Raw genomic sequence first — 19,396 nt, 5'->3', positions numbered from 1 at the left:
CTAACAGAGTCTTTGCATTTTCAAGGCAAAATTTTTAACATTTTCCAACAAATTCATTCATATTAATGATAAATAAAATCCAGAAAAGAGTTATAAAAGTTGTTATGCTAGCAAATTTAGGTATCAATACTGTGTATGATACATCAAGTTACCTACCTGTATAAGAACACTTAATTTCCAAATTAGACTATTTTTGCCAGCATTTTGAATGACCAATTGTATCTTTTCTACAAAAACAAGTTTTATCAAATTCCTAAAATATCACAATACACATCATATTTATGAATGATATCAAATACTTTTGCTTATGGAGCCACGAAAGGTGCAGCATATTCTGGGTGAAATAAGGATTTCACTAAAGTATATTACTCAGAAGTCCTCTGTCAGGGGTTATTAAAGTTTATTAGTGACTACATAAAACAAACTTATGCCAACAGAACATTTTGAAAGATATACGCTTCCTTGAAGTTTTCTATTGAAACAGCGTATAAAAAAAAAACCGTATCAGCTGTGTTATAGCATAACACATAAACTTCATTTACAGTGTGATCTAAACTCCATTTTAGAGAAAGGGATAAGGAGTATTTGTATAAGTAAATTAAGTTTGCTTATGTTCTTGGTAAGTATATCTTGAACGGATAGATAAACAAGTCTAATACTGTAGCCTAAAAGAAACAGAAGATATTCAAAGCTGAATGCAGTTCACGTTGAAGTAAAGAAGAGTACAGATCAAGACTTATACTAAGTTGTATAGTTTTCAATTAAATTTATTCTATAGTTTAATTATTAGTAATCTACATTTTTATGACCAAGTGCTGTTAAGTTGTAGGCAACTCAACTAAGAGACTGTTTTAAGTGCAAAAGGTTAATTTTATATTTGTTCCTCATTCTGTTAAATTTATCTTAAAGAGAATTGCAAAAAAATGATATTTCTTATTGTACAGCTACTGCATATAAATGCCCATCATGGGGCAAGTAAAAATATTTCCATTAATAATTCAAATATTTCATTTGGAAAAATGATGGCATGCAATCAAAATTGAGATGCAAAACACATTAGATGAAATAACAAGCATTATTTTATAATGTATCACAGGTGGCAACCTTGAAATGTGAAAAATGGGAGTTTCTGGAAGATTTTTTCCCTCTGTGGGAATACCATTTAAAAAAAAAACTCTGAAATGACTTAAATTCATTTTTAATACACAATTCAGATTATAAGGTATTTTCTCCATGCCTTCATGCTGTAACAGTAGCACAATCAGTGCGTAATCGAGAAGTCCAGGTTCGAGTCCCCGCAAGAGCATTTTTCTTTTTTCATATACTGCTGCTTCATAAATACAGTAGCGCTTGAACTAAAAGGTGGTGAATGATGATCCTTCACCATCAAGATATGGCAACTGGATCCCCTAATCCCCAGTCCGCCATTTAAAAATGGGAGTACATAAAATATTTTCTCCCTCCTTTCTGCATGCTTGTAGTAACAGTAGCACAATGGACACATATTCAAGAGGTCCACGTTTGAGTCCCAGTGAAGGCATTGATCATTTTTCACGTCTCCAGCTTAAAAAAAACCTAATGACTGTACAAGATTCCTAAACTATTTATAATGTGATTCTGATGAAAAATACATCAACATTTAATAAACTATTCTAAACTTTTATGTTCTTCAGTTACTTCATTTTATAATTTTCTTACACTTTTATACAGAAAAAATCATTTGCAAGAAAGAAATGCTTTTGTTTAATCAAAGTACTTTTAAATGCAATAGAAATAAAATTAATATTTAATGAAGCCCTCACATACTACTCTGAGGATGCATTATAAATGCACGATTTATTAATGTAAAACAAAATTAAATACAGTACAAAGTCTTTAATCTGGATGTCCATAATCCAGACCTCAAAGCTACAAACTTTCTGCGCATGCGTGCATAATACGTTTACGAAGCAGCTTAACTTACATTGAAAGAAATGTTTAATAAAGTAAACAAATAAATATTAAGCTTTTTTTTTTTTTTTTTTTTTTTTTTTTTTTTGTAAATTTTGATACTTTTTAGATCTTAATCGCTCTTTATTTCATAAATTACGGTTTCATATTTTTAATTTTATATTTTCTGCATGCCATCTTACCAGATTTAAATTGATGATCTATAATCCATAAAAACCCCTAATCCAGAATCGCTGAAGTCCCAACGAGTCCGGATTAGAGACTTTGTACTGTACAAACCTTAATTATATAACGTTGGTTGAATTTTCATAAAAGGTTCTGCAGATATCCACAGAAGATTAAAACAATTTAAATCAAATAACATTTCATAAAGAAAATTATGCTGAAAGTCATAGGGGGGATGGGAAATCTTTTTCTTTGTAGTTTCCCTACCTAAATATTAAAACCCACGAGATTTGGTGACCTGCCTGTATACAAAAGACATACTGAAAATTGGGAGCTACATGCATATAAAAGAAGCTGATAAAAAAAGCTCTGACTAAAAACATATATCACGTTTTTGCAAGTGATAATTGTAAATCATATCTTGAGGTTTATGCATATAAAAGAATGGCTATTATTGCTGCGAAATTAATAATTTTGCTAAAAATATTTCCTTAATTGTTGTTGGTTGCCTAGCAAATATATTAAATGACCATTCTTATTATGTAGCAGACAGATTAGATATTCAGAAAATTATTTTTAAAGTATATTAGCATTTCTGCATTTAATCAGTGTTTGTAGTGAGAAATTAAAATAGTGTTTTATGTTTGTTGAGACTTAATATAATCTACTGGACTCTCTCACACTTAAAGAGAAAATGGTTATTATTTCCTACATTTGAAGATCCCCAGCCTTAATATTTTTTCTTAAAACAAAACCATTTACACTGATTAAAACAAGTTTTAAACTTTAATTTTGTAATATCCATCTATATGAGCTGCAATTATTCATAAGAGTATTCTACACTCATGTCCATAAATTAAGGATACTTCGGAGTCACGCGGAAATCGAACTCTAAAATAAATATATCACCTGTAAAATCACTACACACATCTTCAAGAATCATATGCAAATTTCAGGAAGTAACCAGATGACACCGATGGTACGTCACAATGACAAGAGCGTAAGAGAGTGATATGTAAGGAATACAGGCAAAAAAGTAAAATTGTTCGCAGGCGCTTTATAAGCATTTCAGTGCAATAACCGAATAGTTATGACAAAAAGGACGCATTTGGATGATTTTTTACGTGGTAAAGTTATCGATCATCTGGATGGAATGTGGGCGTACCCAACTGGAAGTATTAGACGAACTTGGAATTTGGAACTGGAGTGTAATCTCCAGGCTTTGGCAACGATTCCAAGATGATGGTAATGTGAGTAGACGTTACAGCACAGGTTGCCCCAGAGTTACAATGCTGAATGAGGACTGGTATTTGGCAGTTACTGCCAAACGAAGCAGGCGGAGCACAGCCTCAGACCTGTCTTGTCAGCTCTCTTCAGCCACTGGTACGACAATTTCAAGGCAGACCGTCTACAGACGCTTAGGGCAGATTGGTCTATGTGCTCGTAGACCTGTCACATGCGTTCCTGCAACTCACTGTCGCCTGCAGTTAGCCTGGAGTAGAGAGCATGCATTGCGGTCACCGCAATAGTGGGCTTGTGCGATGTTTTCCGACGAGTCCAGGTTTAGCTTGCAGTCCGATTCTCGCCGGACTTTCATAATGAAGAGCTCCAGGTACCCGTTACCACCAAGAAAACATCGTTGAACGTCACCGTTACGGTGGTGCAGGAGTGCTCATTTGGGGTGGAATTATTCTGGGTTCCAGAATTGACCTGCTTGTTCAAATTAGAACCATGACAAGCCAAATCTATTGGGACGTCATTCTGGAACAACATGTATGTTTGTTTCGGGGCGCCATGGGCGCATAATTTGTGTTTATGGATGACAATGCCCGTCCTCACCGTGCAAACATCGTAAGCGAATGTCTTCAATCGGAGGATATCACCTGTATGGACTGGCCAGCATTCTCACCGGACTTGAATCCAGTAGAGCACGTGTGGGATATGCTTGGCCGACGAGTTGCAGCCCGTCAACCTCCTCCTACATGTCTACCGGAACTTCGGAGAGCATTGCTTTTTGAGTGGTGTAATATCCCGCAAGATCAGATCGATAATTTGATACTCAGCATGCCTACGCGTCGTACGGACTGTATTGCATCGTCTGGGAGACATACAATGTATTAACAATCATACCAACCATGTAATATTGTTTTTTTTGTAAAAATTTTTTTTTTTTTTTTTTTTTTTTTTTTTTTTTTGTAATTTGCTCCAGGGAGAAAAAATCGCTAATTTTATTAATAATATCAAACAGCACCTTTTTTTGTTCTTTACCTTTTGTTTAATAAATAAGCTTTACAAATAAGTCAAATTTGTTTTGCTTTTAACTCTTTCTTTGCCTAATTTTGCATTATCCTAATTTATGGACATGAGTGTAACTTCATGTTCAATACAATGAAAAATTAACTACGTATATTGCAAAAATCCTGAGTAATTTTATTTTTACAGAAACTATTTTAACTGAATGTTTGATCAAAACCATTTGTCGGTGAATTCTTAGGAATTAGTAATTCAAAAATGCAAATGAGAAAATGACTACTTTTCTGCACAAATAAAAAAGCCTGTATTTGGAACATCTGTACATGTGGCTGAAGCTCCTACATGATTTTTATAGAAAGACTTTCAAGAAAAGTGAATGTGTTGCTTAATGCCTAATGAAGAAGCTCTAACTGATGATGAGTGTTTCCATTAATTTAATAAAAGAATTCTAAAAATGTTAAATGCTCTTCAGAATTGTTGATAACTATTAAATTTTTTTCCTAGGAGGCCCACAAAAGACTGAGCGGTAAAGTTGCTGAACACTTGTAGTTCGGTCCGGGGTTCAAATCAAGGTGAACGGGCAGGCTGCATGTGCATTTTCGTGGTTTTTCCCAAGTGTAATATATATATATACGAGACAGTTTCCCTTACAAAGTTCTCCATCAAGGCATCCCTACCCTTAGGCAGATGGCCCTCAAATGCTTTGCCATAATCAAATAAACCAAGTAACCATTCATTGCTAGCTCTCTTCAAAATGAAAAGGCGAATTGATTCTTTTCCTTTGCGGAGGCTCAATGAACAAAGAAGAGAAAAAAATTTGCAGTTGAATATGTCAGAGGTCTTCAGTTTGTAAAATATAATTATTTCATAAATATAATTATTATTATAAGTCTAGTTATAATTTTTAAAGTTATTTAAAAAGCAATAAAATGTTGTTAAGATAAAAGCAATCATCAGAAAAATATAATTCCACACAAGAAAAGCATAAAAAATATGAAAAGCTATATTTTTTATGCGGAATGAGGAATTTTTTTTTTTTATTTCTTAAAGAATTTTATACATAAATGCAAGTTAGTATTTTATTATTGCAATTTATCCTTTTTACAAAATTCTTATGTATCAGATAACTACAAAGCAGATTTTCCCATCAAGTAGTGGAGAAATGTTTTGAAGTTATATTTCACATTTACAGGCATTTCAGCCCTTGTATTACACTGTTGCATTCTACGGGTTTATGGATTTGGAGTAATTAATTGATGATAACAATGAAGAATCAAAACACAATTTATTAGCTAGTAAACACTATTACACAAGACAACTCCGAAGACATGTTACAGTCATCAAAGAATGAAAAATTCAGCAACACAGACTTCAGGCTTTAACAGTGAAGACAGCTTTATGGGAAAGCACTTAAGTAGAGCTCCCGATTCAGTTGATCACTCTCAAGCTAATCTCTAAAATACACTACACTACTCTTTTCGTGCACACAAAGGGTGTATATATAGCCTTTAACCTATCTTTGAGAATGTTGCCGAGAAAACCGCTAAGAATGCGTTCTAGAATGTTCTCGCTCGGTCTATGGCATAATACCAATTTTGTTGCCAAACATTGCAAAATTTGTGCGATTCTGTGCCACATCTGGTAATCCTGCCCTTCCCTGCCACTTTCTGGCAACTCTAAACCAGCTTTGTGGGAAATTTATCTCACCGAAACTGGGCATTTCACAACACTGCCCCCTCCCAAAGACTGCATATCCCGGGCAGCTACAATCCTTGGTCAGAAGCCAAATTCTGAAGGCAAACCAAAGGTAAAAAACTAGCAGATAAAGTAAACAAAAGAACCGTATAACACTTTTAAATTTTATAAATTAAAGTTAAGAATGAATCTCAGTTTCAGGCTTTTCACCAAGTTATAACCTATTTAATTACTTTTTCACTGCAAATCTCAGATATCTTTCTGTTTGCATATCACAGTCCTTTCAGATTTTTCACCCACAGAAAGATGTGAAACAGTTTGCTCACCAACTTACTCTGTAACTTATTCGCAGAATGTGTACAGTTCACCTCAGTATTTTTCGCAGTTGGTACATGCTTATTTTCCTCTATTTCCTGAAAACCTGTTCCAATTTTCGCATTAGAGTTATGAATAGAATACGATTCTTAGCAAACAAAAGTATCCTGGTTTAGAATCAAGTTTGTGTCTGTACAGCATGTATTATGAGATACACAGTTTGTGAAGTGGGTGTACTTCATTGCAATACGGCAACACTCTGTACATGAGTTTCTGCTGTCTCTGCATCACAGAACTTTCACATGGTTCAATAACTGCTAACTGCGACTTCGTAATTCCACTATCAGTCACAACCAACTAAACAGTCATATTTTCACTTTCTTCCATCTCTACTTCAGCCACTTTATTTTCATGAATCATTTCTTAACCTTTTTCAGATGCTTTACTAGCCACTTCTTTTTATTTCTCTGTATTTACAAACAGTATTATTACCTTCTTCCATTTCTACTTCAGGCACTTAAAAATCAAAAAGCTTCCAGTCTTTTATTTCTTCATCTTTCATTCTCTTTCTTCAATCTCATTACATATTTCATACTTCATTTCTAGATCTTTCTCTGATACTTCATCAGCTACTTCCTTCATTTCTTCATCCTTTGATTCTTCAGATGCCACTACTTTCCTTTCAACATTTTCTATTTTGGCTCCAATTTCTGCTCTAAGCTCCATGATGTCACTTTCCTGTTTTGCTCCATTTCCAGCTGTTGGAGATTCTTGTCCTGCTTTCATTCGCTCTCTACCTTTTCTTGTAGTGCATTGATCTCTTTCTGTCAGGCTTTCATCTCTTCTTGTCTGGCTTTTACAGCTGCTAATAAGCACATCAAAGCTTTTATTTATTTCACCATGACTTTTTTCCTGTCAGTAGGTCACTAGCATTCACTCACAAACCCCACTCCTGACACCAATTGTTGCATTCTAGAGGTTTGTGGATTTGGAGTAACTGATGGTAATACTTGATGAAGAATCCAAATCCAATTTATTTGCTAAAAATCTTTATTACACACATAAAAAAAAAAAAAAAAACTAAGACAAACATGATGAAACAATCAGCAACACAACCTTCAGGCTATAACAATGAAGATAGACATCACAGCAGGTTCCTGTACAGCTCCCGATTTGGTCGATCGCTCTCAAGCTAATCTTTAAAGTCACTATACTACATACACTACTCTCTCCGTATACAGGTAGGATATACATAGCTTTAACCTACCTTTGAGAATGCGTCAATTTTGCTACCAAACATCGTAAAGTGGGCGTTTTGTGCGAAATCTGGCAACACTAACACTGCTTTGCAGGAAAGCTTATCACCCATAACAGATGGGCATTTAGCCACAGTACATAATTTTTCCCTCCTTCCTCCCCCTTTTCTTAAATCGAGTATATGGTTGGCACAATGCCAAAGTATATGGTTGGTGCAATGTCAAAGGACGTATTTCACGCAAACACAATAATGTGACCATTTGTTTTTGGAAAGAAACATTAGTTTAAAAAAATGTAAGAATATGATAACTTTAGTTTAAATATACACTTGTTACTACGCTCTGAAATTTCCTACTTAATTAATGAAAGCTTTGCAAAGCATGAATATATTTTTATTTCTACTCATATTTAAACATTCAATGATAAGTATGATAAGTATGAATGGTGATTTAATTGCTTGATCGAATATTCCATGCATAAAAAAATTGTGGTCAAAATTAAAAGGAGTTACTTATTAAATAATTTTAAAAATAAACTTTTTAGGTGAGGACCCTTGTTACTGTGCTAATGCCAAAGGATGCATTCCATGCAAATATAATAATGTCACAATTAAATGTAATGTAAAAATATGATAACTTTAGTTTAAAGGTACACTTGTTAATACAGTTTGAAATTTCCTACTTGATTAATAACAGCTCTGCAAAGCAAGAGTATATTGGGTTTGAATTAATTCTCACTACAGAAAACACGTTTGTTTTAATAGAATGGTATAAGATAATTTACCAAAAGTAGTGTTCTTTGGCAGCTACAACCATTTTGCACTTTTTGGGTAATAAAAGTGGTAAAAAAATCCCGTGCTAAAAAAATTCAGTTTTTTTTTTTTTTTTTTTTTTTTTTTAAGTTGATGCACTCATGAAACCAGTTTTTGAGATTAAGATGTGAAGTGTTGAAGGCCATGCTGGATGGATCTAAGCAAATGGTAATCAGAAAGCACGATGTTTGGTAAATATGGTGGGTGGGGTAAGACATCCTATCAAAGTCCCTTCGAAGGTTTCGTCACTCAGTTTGTAACATGTCGTTTGACATTGTCGTGAAGCAGAATTAATTTGCCACGCCTCTGAGCATATTGCAGGTATTTGCCTTTAAGTAGGAGATTCAAATAAAGTAATTGTTCTTCGCAGCATTAAGTGTTCATAATTTACAAATGCTCACAGTACACCACACCAACCTGATACCACCAAAAGCACATTTTCGTCTTTGAAGCAACATTTCACAAATGGTTAGACATTTTGCAATGCCTCTTTCTGTCAATTCATGAGGTACCCACATTCCCAATTTCGGAATCATCTGCACTGCTTTTGAATACTTACTAACAGTTGACACATCCACACTTAGTGTTTCAGTTAAGTGTATAAACATTTGAGAGGAATTTTCTACAAGTGATGCCTCTAATAATTCATCATCAAACTTTTTCGCCAGGATGCATTTTGTCACAGACTTTAAAATCTTTGTCTTTGAATCATCACAACCAATCTCTGCACATTGTTTCTGACAGACATGTTATTCTCTATACACGTTCACTAATAAACAATGGCTTTCTGAAGATGAAAGCTGAAGAGTAACACTACTTGTAAATGCTGTTTTGTAGGTAAAAAACCTGGCATGTTCAAGGCATTAAATATGTATGTCTTTCCCCCCCACTCCACTCGAAAGTCAAAACATAGATCTGAAAGCCTGATGTTTCTACTGTTAAAACACATTGTGTGGCTGTCTGCTATACTGCACCAATACAACTACCATCCTCTTTGTGTCAATTAATTAATTAATTCAAGTTCTCAGTAGATTTTGAAACAGAATCTGACACATTTGGTCTTAATGTATGCCAACAAAAACAGCTTTCAAACAAATTCTTCTGAACAATGATAGTGTAATAAAAAATGAAATATGTATTTAAGTCAGAATAAATGCTCACAAAAGAAATTTCTGTAAACAGAGTAAAATGTCATCCATATAACAGCACAAATTTCTTATCTGAAATATTTTATTAATTTCTGACATATGTCTCAATATTTTTTATACCATTACTTTAACATAAAAATGAATGCTACATTACAATTAAAGTTTCAATGTATTACCATTAGTTTATCCAAAAGGCTTTTAATTAAGCTATTTCTTATGGCAACCAGTATATAGTACAATTGATAGATTGAAACAACTTCCTATACAGATGGCAGCCTCTTAATTCTTTTGCATATTTTTACACTGTTTATATAAAAAAATATTATAATCAAACGAAACTGAGTCTTATTAGTAATTACACTGAACATATCTTTTGTGTTATGGTAGGTACAGGAATTATTTAAAAAATAAAATTTAGATAAGTCCCAAATTTTTCTCAAGTACATTTCAAAAACTGTTTGCCTAATCATTTTTTATTTCTACTCATACTTAAAAAATTCAATCCTAAGTAAGAATGGTGATTTAATTGTTTGATTAAATTTTCCATGCGTTAAAAAACTGTGGTCAAAATTAAAAGTAGTTACTTATTAAATAATCCCAAAAAAAAAAAAAAAACTTTATAGGTGAGCACCCTTGTTATGGTGCTAACCTGAATGGTTGGTACAATGCCAAAAGACTATTCCATGCAAATATAATAATGTCACCATCTGTTTTTGGAAAGAACCATTAATTTTGAAAAAATGTGTTTTGATTATATAATTCCTATGTCCCAAAGAAAAATTAAATATAAAATAAACTAACCACAACTAATATAATGGAACTTTTTTCTCTCTCCCAAACCCTTTTTTAATAAAGATGATAAAAACTACACATCTGTTTGCAACATGATCATATAGTTAGGATGAATTAGATATTGATATACACAAGTTGGAAAAATAAAACTTTTATTTTCAAGTTACATAAAATGTTGAAAATTTAATTCATAGACAAGTACTTTTAAGTCAACACATTTGAGGAAAATAAATGTAAAGGCCATTGAAAAAGTTACAAAAGTCCTTAGAGGCAGTTAGCATGATATATGAAGTACACTAATGCACAGGCAGGTACTAAATCAAGCATATATTTGAAAAAAACCTTAGACCACAAAAGGTGATAATTATACCTCTGGAAGTGGCACTGGTTGAACAAGATGAGCTGCTTGAGGGTAGAGGCCAGGTGCAGAAGTTGTTCCAGTAAAAGCATGGGGAGCTCCAGTTACATACTAAAAAGAAAGTTCCGACTTAAAATATATTTAAAATTTCATTATAAGTGAAAACAATGAGTACTTATTTGAAGTCTAATTTAATCTTATTTTCATTTAGAAGATTCAGAATGAAGGAACCTGAACTTAATATAGCAATTAAGCATTACATAAATACCCAACTTTTGTTTATTCCATATAAAATAATCAAAAACTTCAATTTTGTTCAAGAGTTTTACATTATAAGTATCAGACTATCATAACCAACATTTTTTCATGAAATGAAAAGGGTCAGAAATTTAATGCTATTAATTCCCCCTTTCAAACAAGAAGTTCTGATCGCTTTTTTAACACATTTCCTACTAAAGAAGTATGACTGCAATTTCCCCAAAGTTAAGGATACTTCCCATTTCATCCCTAATGATACTGACATATATTTCATTCAACCAAACTTGATCTTTCTTTTTGCTATATGTACATATGTAAATTTATTGCTCGCATAGATTCTTTGATGACCCATTGGAACAAATATCAGGGCAAGCAGGGTGAATATGTTGAAAAGTAATGGTAATCAGTATTTCTGCCTATGGAATAAAGTGTGTGTAAGAAGATTTGTTATCTAATATTTTAAAAACAGCACAGCACAGCACTGCAATTGCTCATTGCTCGTGATGTAGAACATGCAACTCAATACTAGCTGCACTGCATGTTTCCAAAACTACAAATCATATAACACCATATAAAAAAAAAAAAAAAAAAAAAGTAGATGATACTTTGTTTTGTCAAAAGTTGCAGCACTAAAACTCACTTCATTGAATATGATCTTGTGAGGAATACTTTAGAAAATAATGAAAACATGCTATTCTGTATGTGCTATATTGGATAAATTATATCTAGTCTTAATAATAATATAACAACGTTACTGACAATTCTGCTACCTTCTTGAAAACTAAAGCCTTATCTTCTGGCCCTTTGATGTCTACAATATCCACTCTTCGAATAATTCTTATGTTTCAAAGGAGAGGGGTATCACTCACTTTGAGAAGTCTTATGCAGAGGCAGCAGACTTGAACACAGAATTTATAAAAGGAAGGATACTAGACTGCTTAGGATGCTTTAATAAATGCTCACTTAAAAAAAAATTAATGGCAAGAAAGACACAGAAATTTGGACACATTAAATTTTGAGAAATTTAGAAATCAGGAAACAATAATAATACAGAATGTGACAAAAGTTCACTTACTGATGTTGCAGACAACTGCAATTGAGACATATGTGCAGTTAATTGAGGTAATCCAATAGTACTATAATGGATTGGTTCCAGTGAAGAAGGTAACATCTACAAAAGAGAGAAAATTATATAATGAATGCAAAGTAACAAAATATAATATCGCTATCTTTAAATAATTTGCTTTAGAAGATACAGTACAAAATGAAACATAGTGATACTTCAGTTTGTTAAAAGATCTAATGATAGTCTATTTTAATTACACTTATCTAAAATTGGCTTCTTATATAACTTTAAATTTTATGCTGGCATTTTTTTTTTTTTTTTTTTTTTTTTTTTTTATAATTAGATACAGACAGTTCATTAGTATCAGATAAATGTTTGAATATACTGCAAATTTATAGCAAAATGTCACTCCAAGCAGCAAGTAGAAAGGCTTATTAATTACATAATATGTTAATACATTAAAAAATATAGCATTAATGACAATTCTGACAGAAGTAAGTATTTGTATGTATTTAAACACCCTCCTTAAAAATTTATGCTAGAAAAATTTTTATATTAGCTGTAGAAAAACTGTTTTATTGATAAAATATAGCACCATTTGAATAAATCTGATGCATACAATACATTTTTTTCTAAATATAAGCGCCAAATAATTATTTTTAATGCAGCATTTATAAGAAAATTTAATTAAAGTATTAATAGAAGATGAAAATCAGCACACAGCAGTGTTTCCTTCATATATATATATTGTATATTAATTAATTTGATCTTCTTTTTATGCTTTTATTTTTTTTTTTTTTTTTTTTTTTTTTTTTTTTTTTTGAATTCTTTACAATATTATTCCTCTGTTACTGTTAAATTTCAATTATTAATATTGTTAATGATAATTACAGTACAAATAAAAATTAAACAATTTTCATATTGCACACAAAGCTTAAAACAAACGATTATAAAGGAATATTATAGCCAACTCACTGGTGTCAGTGGTTGCTGCACAATATATTGAGGTTGATGAACCCAAGTGGTATTAGGCTGAAGTTGATAGGGTGATACAGGTGTTGAATATGATCTTTGATAACCACCAATAGGACTCACAAGTTGAGAAGCAACACTAATAAATAAAACACAAAGACTTATAAAGAACACAGATAATTCCTTTTGATATTTTTTCTACTGATGTAAAACAAATTTGTATAAGATATAAAACAGCGCAAAATGAAATAATATATTTAATTATTTAAAGAAAACTCACCCATTCTGATTTATAGCACTCTGATCATATAACTGAATTCCCTGAAACACAAAGAACAGAATTGATTACCTTTACATGAAAATTAAATATGTTAAAAAGTAATAAACATTTATTATAAAATATGCTCAAAATTCAATTTTTATCAAATTTTTACAGATACAACATTACACATTATAACATAATATATTTTTATAGATATATATGAGAAAAATTCTTCATAGCATTTGTTAAAAGATAAAATAAATATGTTAAAATAGGAATTGGATTGGATTACTCGATTATGGCAAAGCACACGAGGGCTATCTGCCTAAAGGGAGGGATGCCTTCATGGAGGACTTTCTAAGGGAAACTGGCCGGTGTACATGTTACTCATGGGGAAAACCACGAAAATGGCCATGCTGCCAGCCCGTTCGTGGGATTCAAACTTCGGACCGAACTATCAGTGTTCAGCGTCTTTACCATTTGGCCGCTTGTGGGCTGTTAAAATAGGGAGTGGAGAAGTCAATCAATAAATAAATAAAAACTAAGAACGACATCAGATTCTCTACCAGCAGCAACAAGAATAATATATACGTGAGCCTTGCTGTGAGAGATTTATATTGTTTAATGCAATAAATTACTGAAATGAAATTTCAACATACTAATAAAGACTGACATGTTATATATCGGCTAAATTTGATATAAATAAAAAATATCAAGATGATTTTTAAAATGTACATTTATTTATTTAGTTAAATCATGATGTTGATACATCTATGGCTATCCTGCAGTACCACTAGAAGTGTTTTCCGGTGTCTTGTGAATTAACTCCACATTATGAAGAAGCCTCACATGAACTAGAACCAGGGTATGGAGAAGAGGTTCATAACCTTCGGAAAGATCGTTGAAAGTACAGGGTGTTTCTAAATTAATATCGGGGTTTTAATGCCTTGTAGTATTTACTAGGTAAAACTTAAAATCATAATTAATACATGAAATGAAAGAGCAACTCAAACAGTTCTGTTTAATGCATGCACAAAAACGCGATAGTAGCAAAAATGGCAACTGGTGAAAAATGTTTTTTTGTGTTCTGCAGTTTGCAAAGACCGAATCTGTAGTTACTGTGCAACGTGTGTTGCAGATTAAGTTCTGATGTGATCCTCAAGTGATAATAAATCATCCGTAGATGGTTTCATCAGTTTCAAAATACTGGCTGCCTTTGAAAAGGAATGAGTACAGGACAACCAAGGGTTTAGTTAGACTAAGGTTTTCGACTTGATGTGTGCCTTGTGACATAAGGTGCTCAAACTCAACACTTGTAAGCTTGTAAGTATAACTGTTTGAGTTGCTCTTTCATTTTATCTATTAATTATAATTTTAAGTTTTGCATAATAAATACTATAAATCATTTTAAATCCCCGATATTCATTTAGAAACACCCTATACTTTTGAAAAGAGTCAAAGAAATAATGAGAAGATAACTGAAGCACTAGGCCAATGAGGAGGATTTTCTATGGGAAACTAGCTCACATTTATGCTATAAATAAAGGAAAATTACCCAAAAGCTATTGCAGCCAGCCAATTTGCTAGAATTCGAACTTTATCATATAACCAGCATTCAACAGTTGTACTATATCAGCTATTAGTGGGCTTTGAAATTAATTAAACACGGCATTTTCACAATGCCAAAAAATTTAGAAATCAAAAGAACTGGAGAAATAAATTAAGATTTTCAGAAATTAAAGTCAAACCACCACAAAACTATTCCAGATAATGCATGCATTATATTTTACTTTAGATAATTTTAACTGATGTGAATCAGAAAAGACATTTAAAATCCACAAAATCAACATCAAATACAGTTCATTTCAAAATACGGACAAAAGCATAGAATCAGCGACTATTAAACATTTAAATAGTATACTGGTTTAAATATAGTAGCAATCTATTTCTGAGTTAAGTTTTCAAAATTGGAACTTTTTTTTTTTTTTTTTTTTTTTTTTTTTTTACAATTTGTAATCTTAAAATTCTACAGCTGTCCAAATTCAAAAACATTTAGTCATCAAATGGCTTATCTCTTGCACATTTAGATTATTCAAATACATGGATGAACATCTGGTACATTATAATATTGCTTAAGACTTTTAGAAATATTCAAAAGAAAGGGTAAAAATCCAGCTTTAGAGGGAGGGGGAGATTGGGTTTACTATTTAAATGCACTATGCTGATAAATTTCACAGTGATAAACACATTAATGCATATCACTTGCCTTCAATTAATTTGAGATACAAGGAGTTTGATGTAATCTATGTTAATGCCATTACAGAAATCATTGATAAGGTTTAGATAAATAAATGAATTTCCATTACTATTATCTACACCTTTTCATTTCATTAAACACACAAAATTTTGAAACAAGTGTAGGCATTCTTCAACATGACAAATTTCAGTTTTTATATTAAGATTAAATCTTTACTTTCACAGAGAAATTAACTAGGCTTTTACTGAACTGTAATCCAAGAATGAGACAAAAGATATTTATTTATTTAAAAGAAAATTACTTAAAAAATTATGTACCCAAATGAATGCTTATATAGATTGATAAGACAAACAGAATTTCAAAAATATTTTCAATTTGTTTACAAATACCACATTCTATAGTAGAGACCATAATTAACCATTAATAAACAATGCATGAAGCACAAATTGAATTTTTATTTTTATCAATTATTTTAACACAGAACACCCTAATCAAACATCAAATTGCGGAGTAAATTTTGAACTTGCAGCTTAATGCATTATGATATCAAATACATAAAGTACCAACAAAATGTTATATCCATTATGCTACAAAGAAATTGGAATTGTGACGAGTGAAAAAAAAAAAAAAAAACTGCAAACAAATAATTTTTTAACTTTTAATGATAAGACTTTTTAAAATTTCTGAAGAACTATTTTTAAATTTTTTATCATTATGTCAAAAAGGAACATTAGAGAGAGAACTAAGGAATCACATAATTCCATATAAATGACAAGAAAATTTAGGGTTGGACAAAAGCAGGAAATAATAAATTGAAGAACTGAGAATGTGTCTCAAGTCTCTGAGTGACTATATTTTGCTCATAAGTTACAATGGTATATCATCACATCAACTGAAAGTATAAAATATGAAATTCTTAGTTCACACAATCTAATATATAATAAAATTATTACATAAAATCGAAATTTCAACAAAATAATGAACAGGAACTAGAATCTAAGTGACCTTTGAATGGCATGGCAGGTATCTTTATGACACGTAACAATGATTACACGGCACTTTTTACAATCAAAATCATTCTCAACACTAAAATTTTATTTTTTTAGAAGAATCTAATAATTATGTTATTCATGTTACAACCTATTTCCGAAATTCCTTCAATAAATTAGTTTCTTTATTTAATGTGCATCACATTAGCATGGATTTTTTTATAATATTAAAGTCACTATGCAAAAGCTAATAGTATATCCATAGCACTTAACTAATCTTTTTTAATATAAATACTAAATTCTTTCCACAAATCTTAAAAAAGTATAGCACGGACAAAACCAGTTACATAAGGACACTTTACCCATATTTAAATAAAATTACCAATACAATAAATATCAAAATGCAAAAATAATACTCCTAATTTTAAAGTTTATAAAGCCTGCATTTTGGAAGAGGGGTAAAATCAAACATTTATAAATGTGAATACAATTAAAAAACTCAAACTCTTAAGAGGCTAGTGCCATTACTCATAAATTATAAGTTCATAAAACTGCAACTCCATTGTGGTTAAAAAATTCAGTTTTCTTTTCAAATTTTATTTATTTACTGAAGGGTTACAATTCTTTACTATAAGAATTCTAATACAAACAATCTTACTTCAGCTCTATCATGCCATAACCTTTGTTCTTGACTTTTGAACTGATTTCTCCTCTTATTTCCTCCATCTGCAAACTTAACTAGCAATTGCTCTTTGCATCCTGATAAATAAAGACTTTAATTATAAAATTTTAAAAAGAAAATACAAAAACATCTCTCCATTAATAAGAGTCATTCAGAAATGTGTTAAAGTAATGTGCCAAATGATCCACATTTCCTTTTGTTAAGACTTACTATTTAAAATTTAGATGTTGTTAAAAATTAAATATAAATATACATATTTACTTTGTCACATCTTACACACTTAAGGTCCTATACATATTTCTATACCTTTTAATTTAAACAAATCACCATTAGTTCAAACTGAAAAAATAAATGCAGTTAATGAATCTTTAAAACAACAACAACAAAAAATATGCATTACCCCTCAAATCATACAGTTCACACAGTTTCCAGCTTGGCACTCTTAACATTTTGATTCTTATTAAAAAATCGTGATTTTATGTACATTAATGGAATTCAAAGGAGGAGCTACAAATTTATAAGTTTGCCACATTGTTTAAATGCAAGGAGCCTCTAGTTGACCCACTATTAAATTCATCTATGAGAAATAGCATTCAAACTCATCCACTGAACTAGGACATACTTGATTGCATTTAAAAGGCCCAGAATAAATTTTTAATGCACATTATGCATTACAAAGGCATAAGAGATGATATAATCTTTCACACAAATTTATTATTTCTGTTTCACCAAAGTTGAAGGATTCTTTTTCCAAATTTTTAAATCCAGCACTTTTGCCCATTCAGGAATTTCAGCATCTTTGCTTGTTAAAAGTTAGCTCTTCATCTAGGTTTCCAGACTGTCATAAAATTTTCTTAAATGGACACAGTTTCTCTCATGATGTCTTGCTCCATTTTACAGTGAACCAAGTTCAAACCTTTTCCTGCTTTTACGGTTTCCAGATAATTAATATCTTAATAAATATTATTTATCTTTATCAAATAATTTAACTTAATTGCCTCTTTTCCCGTGAGCTGAATTAATCATGATGTCAGATGCACCTCATACATTCAGGTACATTCAGGTACGATCTAATATGAAATAAACATTTGTAATGTTTCACAGCATTCCTTCACACAAATTTTGCCAAGTTCCATCTCTGTTCTCATCAACTCAAGCACTTTTGGAATGGGTAATTTAAGTCTCAAATTCTCCCAAACAACAGAAACACACCTAAAGCTTGAAGTAATCTATTGTGCATTAATAAATGATTTAATGTGGTTTATTTGTGATGGGAAGTCTTTGTTTATTTATTTTGACATGAAAAGTTCTAACCTTTGATTAGCACAAAGTAAAATGTCGCGAAACAAATATTTAAGTAGTACCAAAAGACTTTCGTTTCTGCCAAGCATTACCACAATTTCATCAGTTGCAACTAACAAGAGAATTTCTTTAAAAAAAAAAAAAAAAAAAAAAAAAAAAAAAAAAACATGTTCCCTTAACCCTCTAAGCGGCATGAATTTTTTTTTTATACAATATATATATGTCATAATAAAAGCACAAGGAAAATCCCAAGCAGAACACTCTAGATGCGTGATTAGATCCATATTGAAGAAGAATTTTGATTGCGTAGTATTTAAAGAACTTGGCAGTCGAGGCAGTTTTAATTCCATTTTTATTTCCAATCGATATTTGTGGCCACAATCACTTGGCACTCTAGTCGTGCCTTTCCACAGAAGATTTACATTTTTGATATTGTTGGGATAGAAAGCAAGCCAGCGAAATTACATATTAGCAGATTAGAGAGCAAAAGCTGAAGTGCGTAGTTATGAAAGATGGAAGCACGCGAAGAGAAAAGTAACAGATAAGTTATTACATTTTAGAATAGAGAGGAAGAATTAATGTTTATAGTTATATTATAATTCTGATTCATACTAATTGTCATAATAAAAGCAAAGGAAAAGAGACGGAGCAGTGTAGATGCGTGCTTAGATCTATATTGAAGAAGAATTTTGATTGCGTAGTATTTAAAGAACTTGGCAGTCGAGGCAGTTTTAATTCCATTTTTATTTCCAATTGATATTTGTGGCCACAATCACTTGGCACTCTAGTCGTGCCTTTCCACAGAAGATTTACATTTTTGATATTTTTGAGATAGAAATCATTATCATAAATAATTAGCCAGCA

At 31.4% G+C, this 19,396-nt stretch overlaps 1 protein-coding gene across 4 annotated transcripts in view; it reads right to left on the bottom strand.

The window, feature by feature from the left end:
* shep (RNA binding motif single stranded interacting protein alan shepard) overlaps positions 1-19,396 on the bottom strand; it is a 220,221-nt gene that overhangs the window by 12,468 nt on the left and 188,357 nt on the right. For 3 of the 4 annotated variants that reach the window (XM_085812706.1, XM_085812708.1, XM_085812707.1), the window contains 5 exons: positions 17,207-17,307; positions 13,321-13,361; positions 13,044-13,179; positions 12,078-12,173; positions 10,757-10,855 (listed from right to left, as the gene is read on the bottom strand). In XM_085812706.1, the coding sequence (XP_085668832.1) occupies positions 10,757-10,855; positions 12,078-12,173; positions 13,044-13,179; positions 13,321-13,361; positions 17,207-17,307 (473 nt within the window). Of the gene's footprint in view, positions 1-10,521; positions 10,856-12,077; positions 12,174-13,043; positions 13,180-13,320; positions 13,362-17,206; positions 17,308-19,396 lie in introns of those variants that run through there. The other variant, XM_085812709.1, reaches the window with a different exon arrangement.

The sequence above is a fragment of the Stegodyphus dumicola genome, chromosome 3 (assembly GCF_044657685.1).
Source record: "Stegodyphus dumicola isolate Sdum_Otavi_A_Nest chromosome 3, ASM4465768v1".
Lineage (NCBI taxonomy): Eukaryota > Metazoa > Arthropoda > Arachnida > Araneae > Eresidae > Stegodyphus > Stegodyphus dumicola.
The sequence above is the reverse complement of the archived record's forward strand: the minus strand, read 5'-3'. Positions and strand labels throughout refer to the sequence as shown.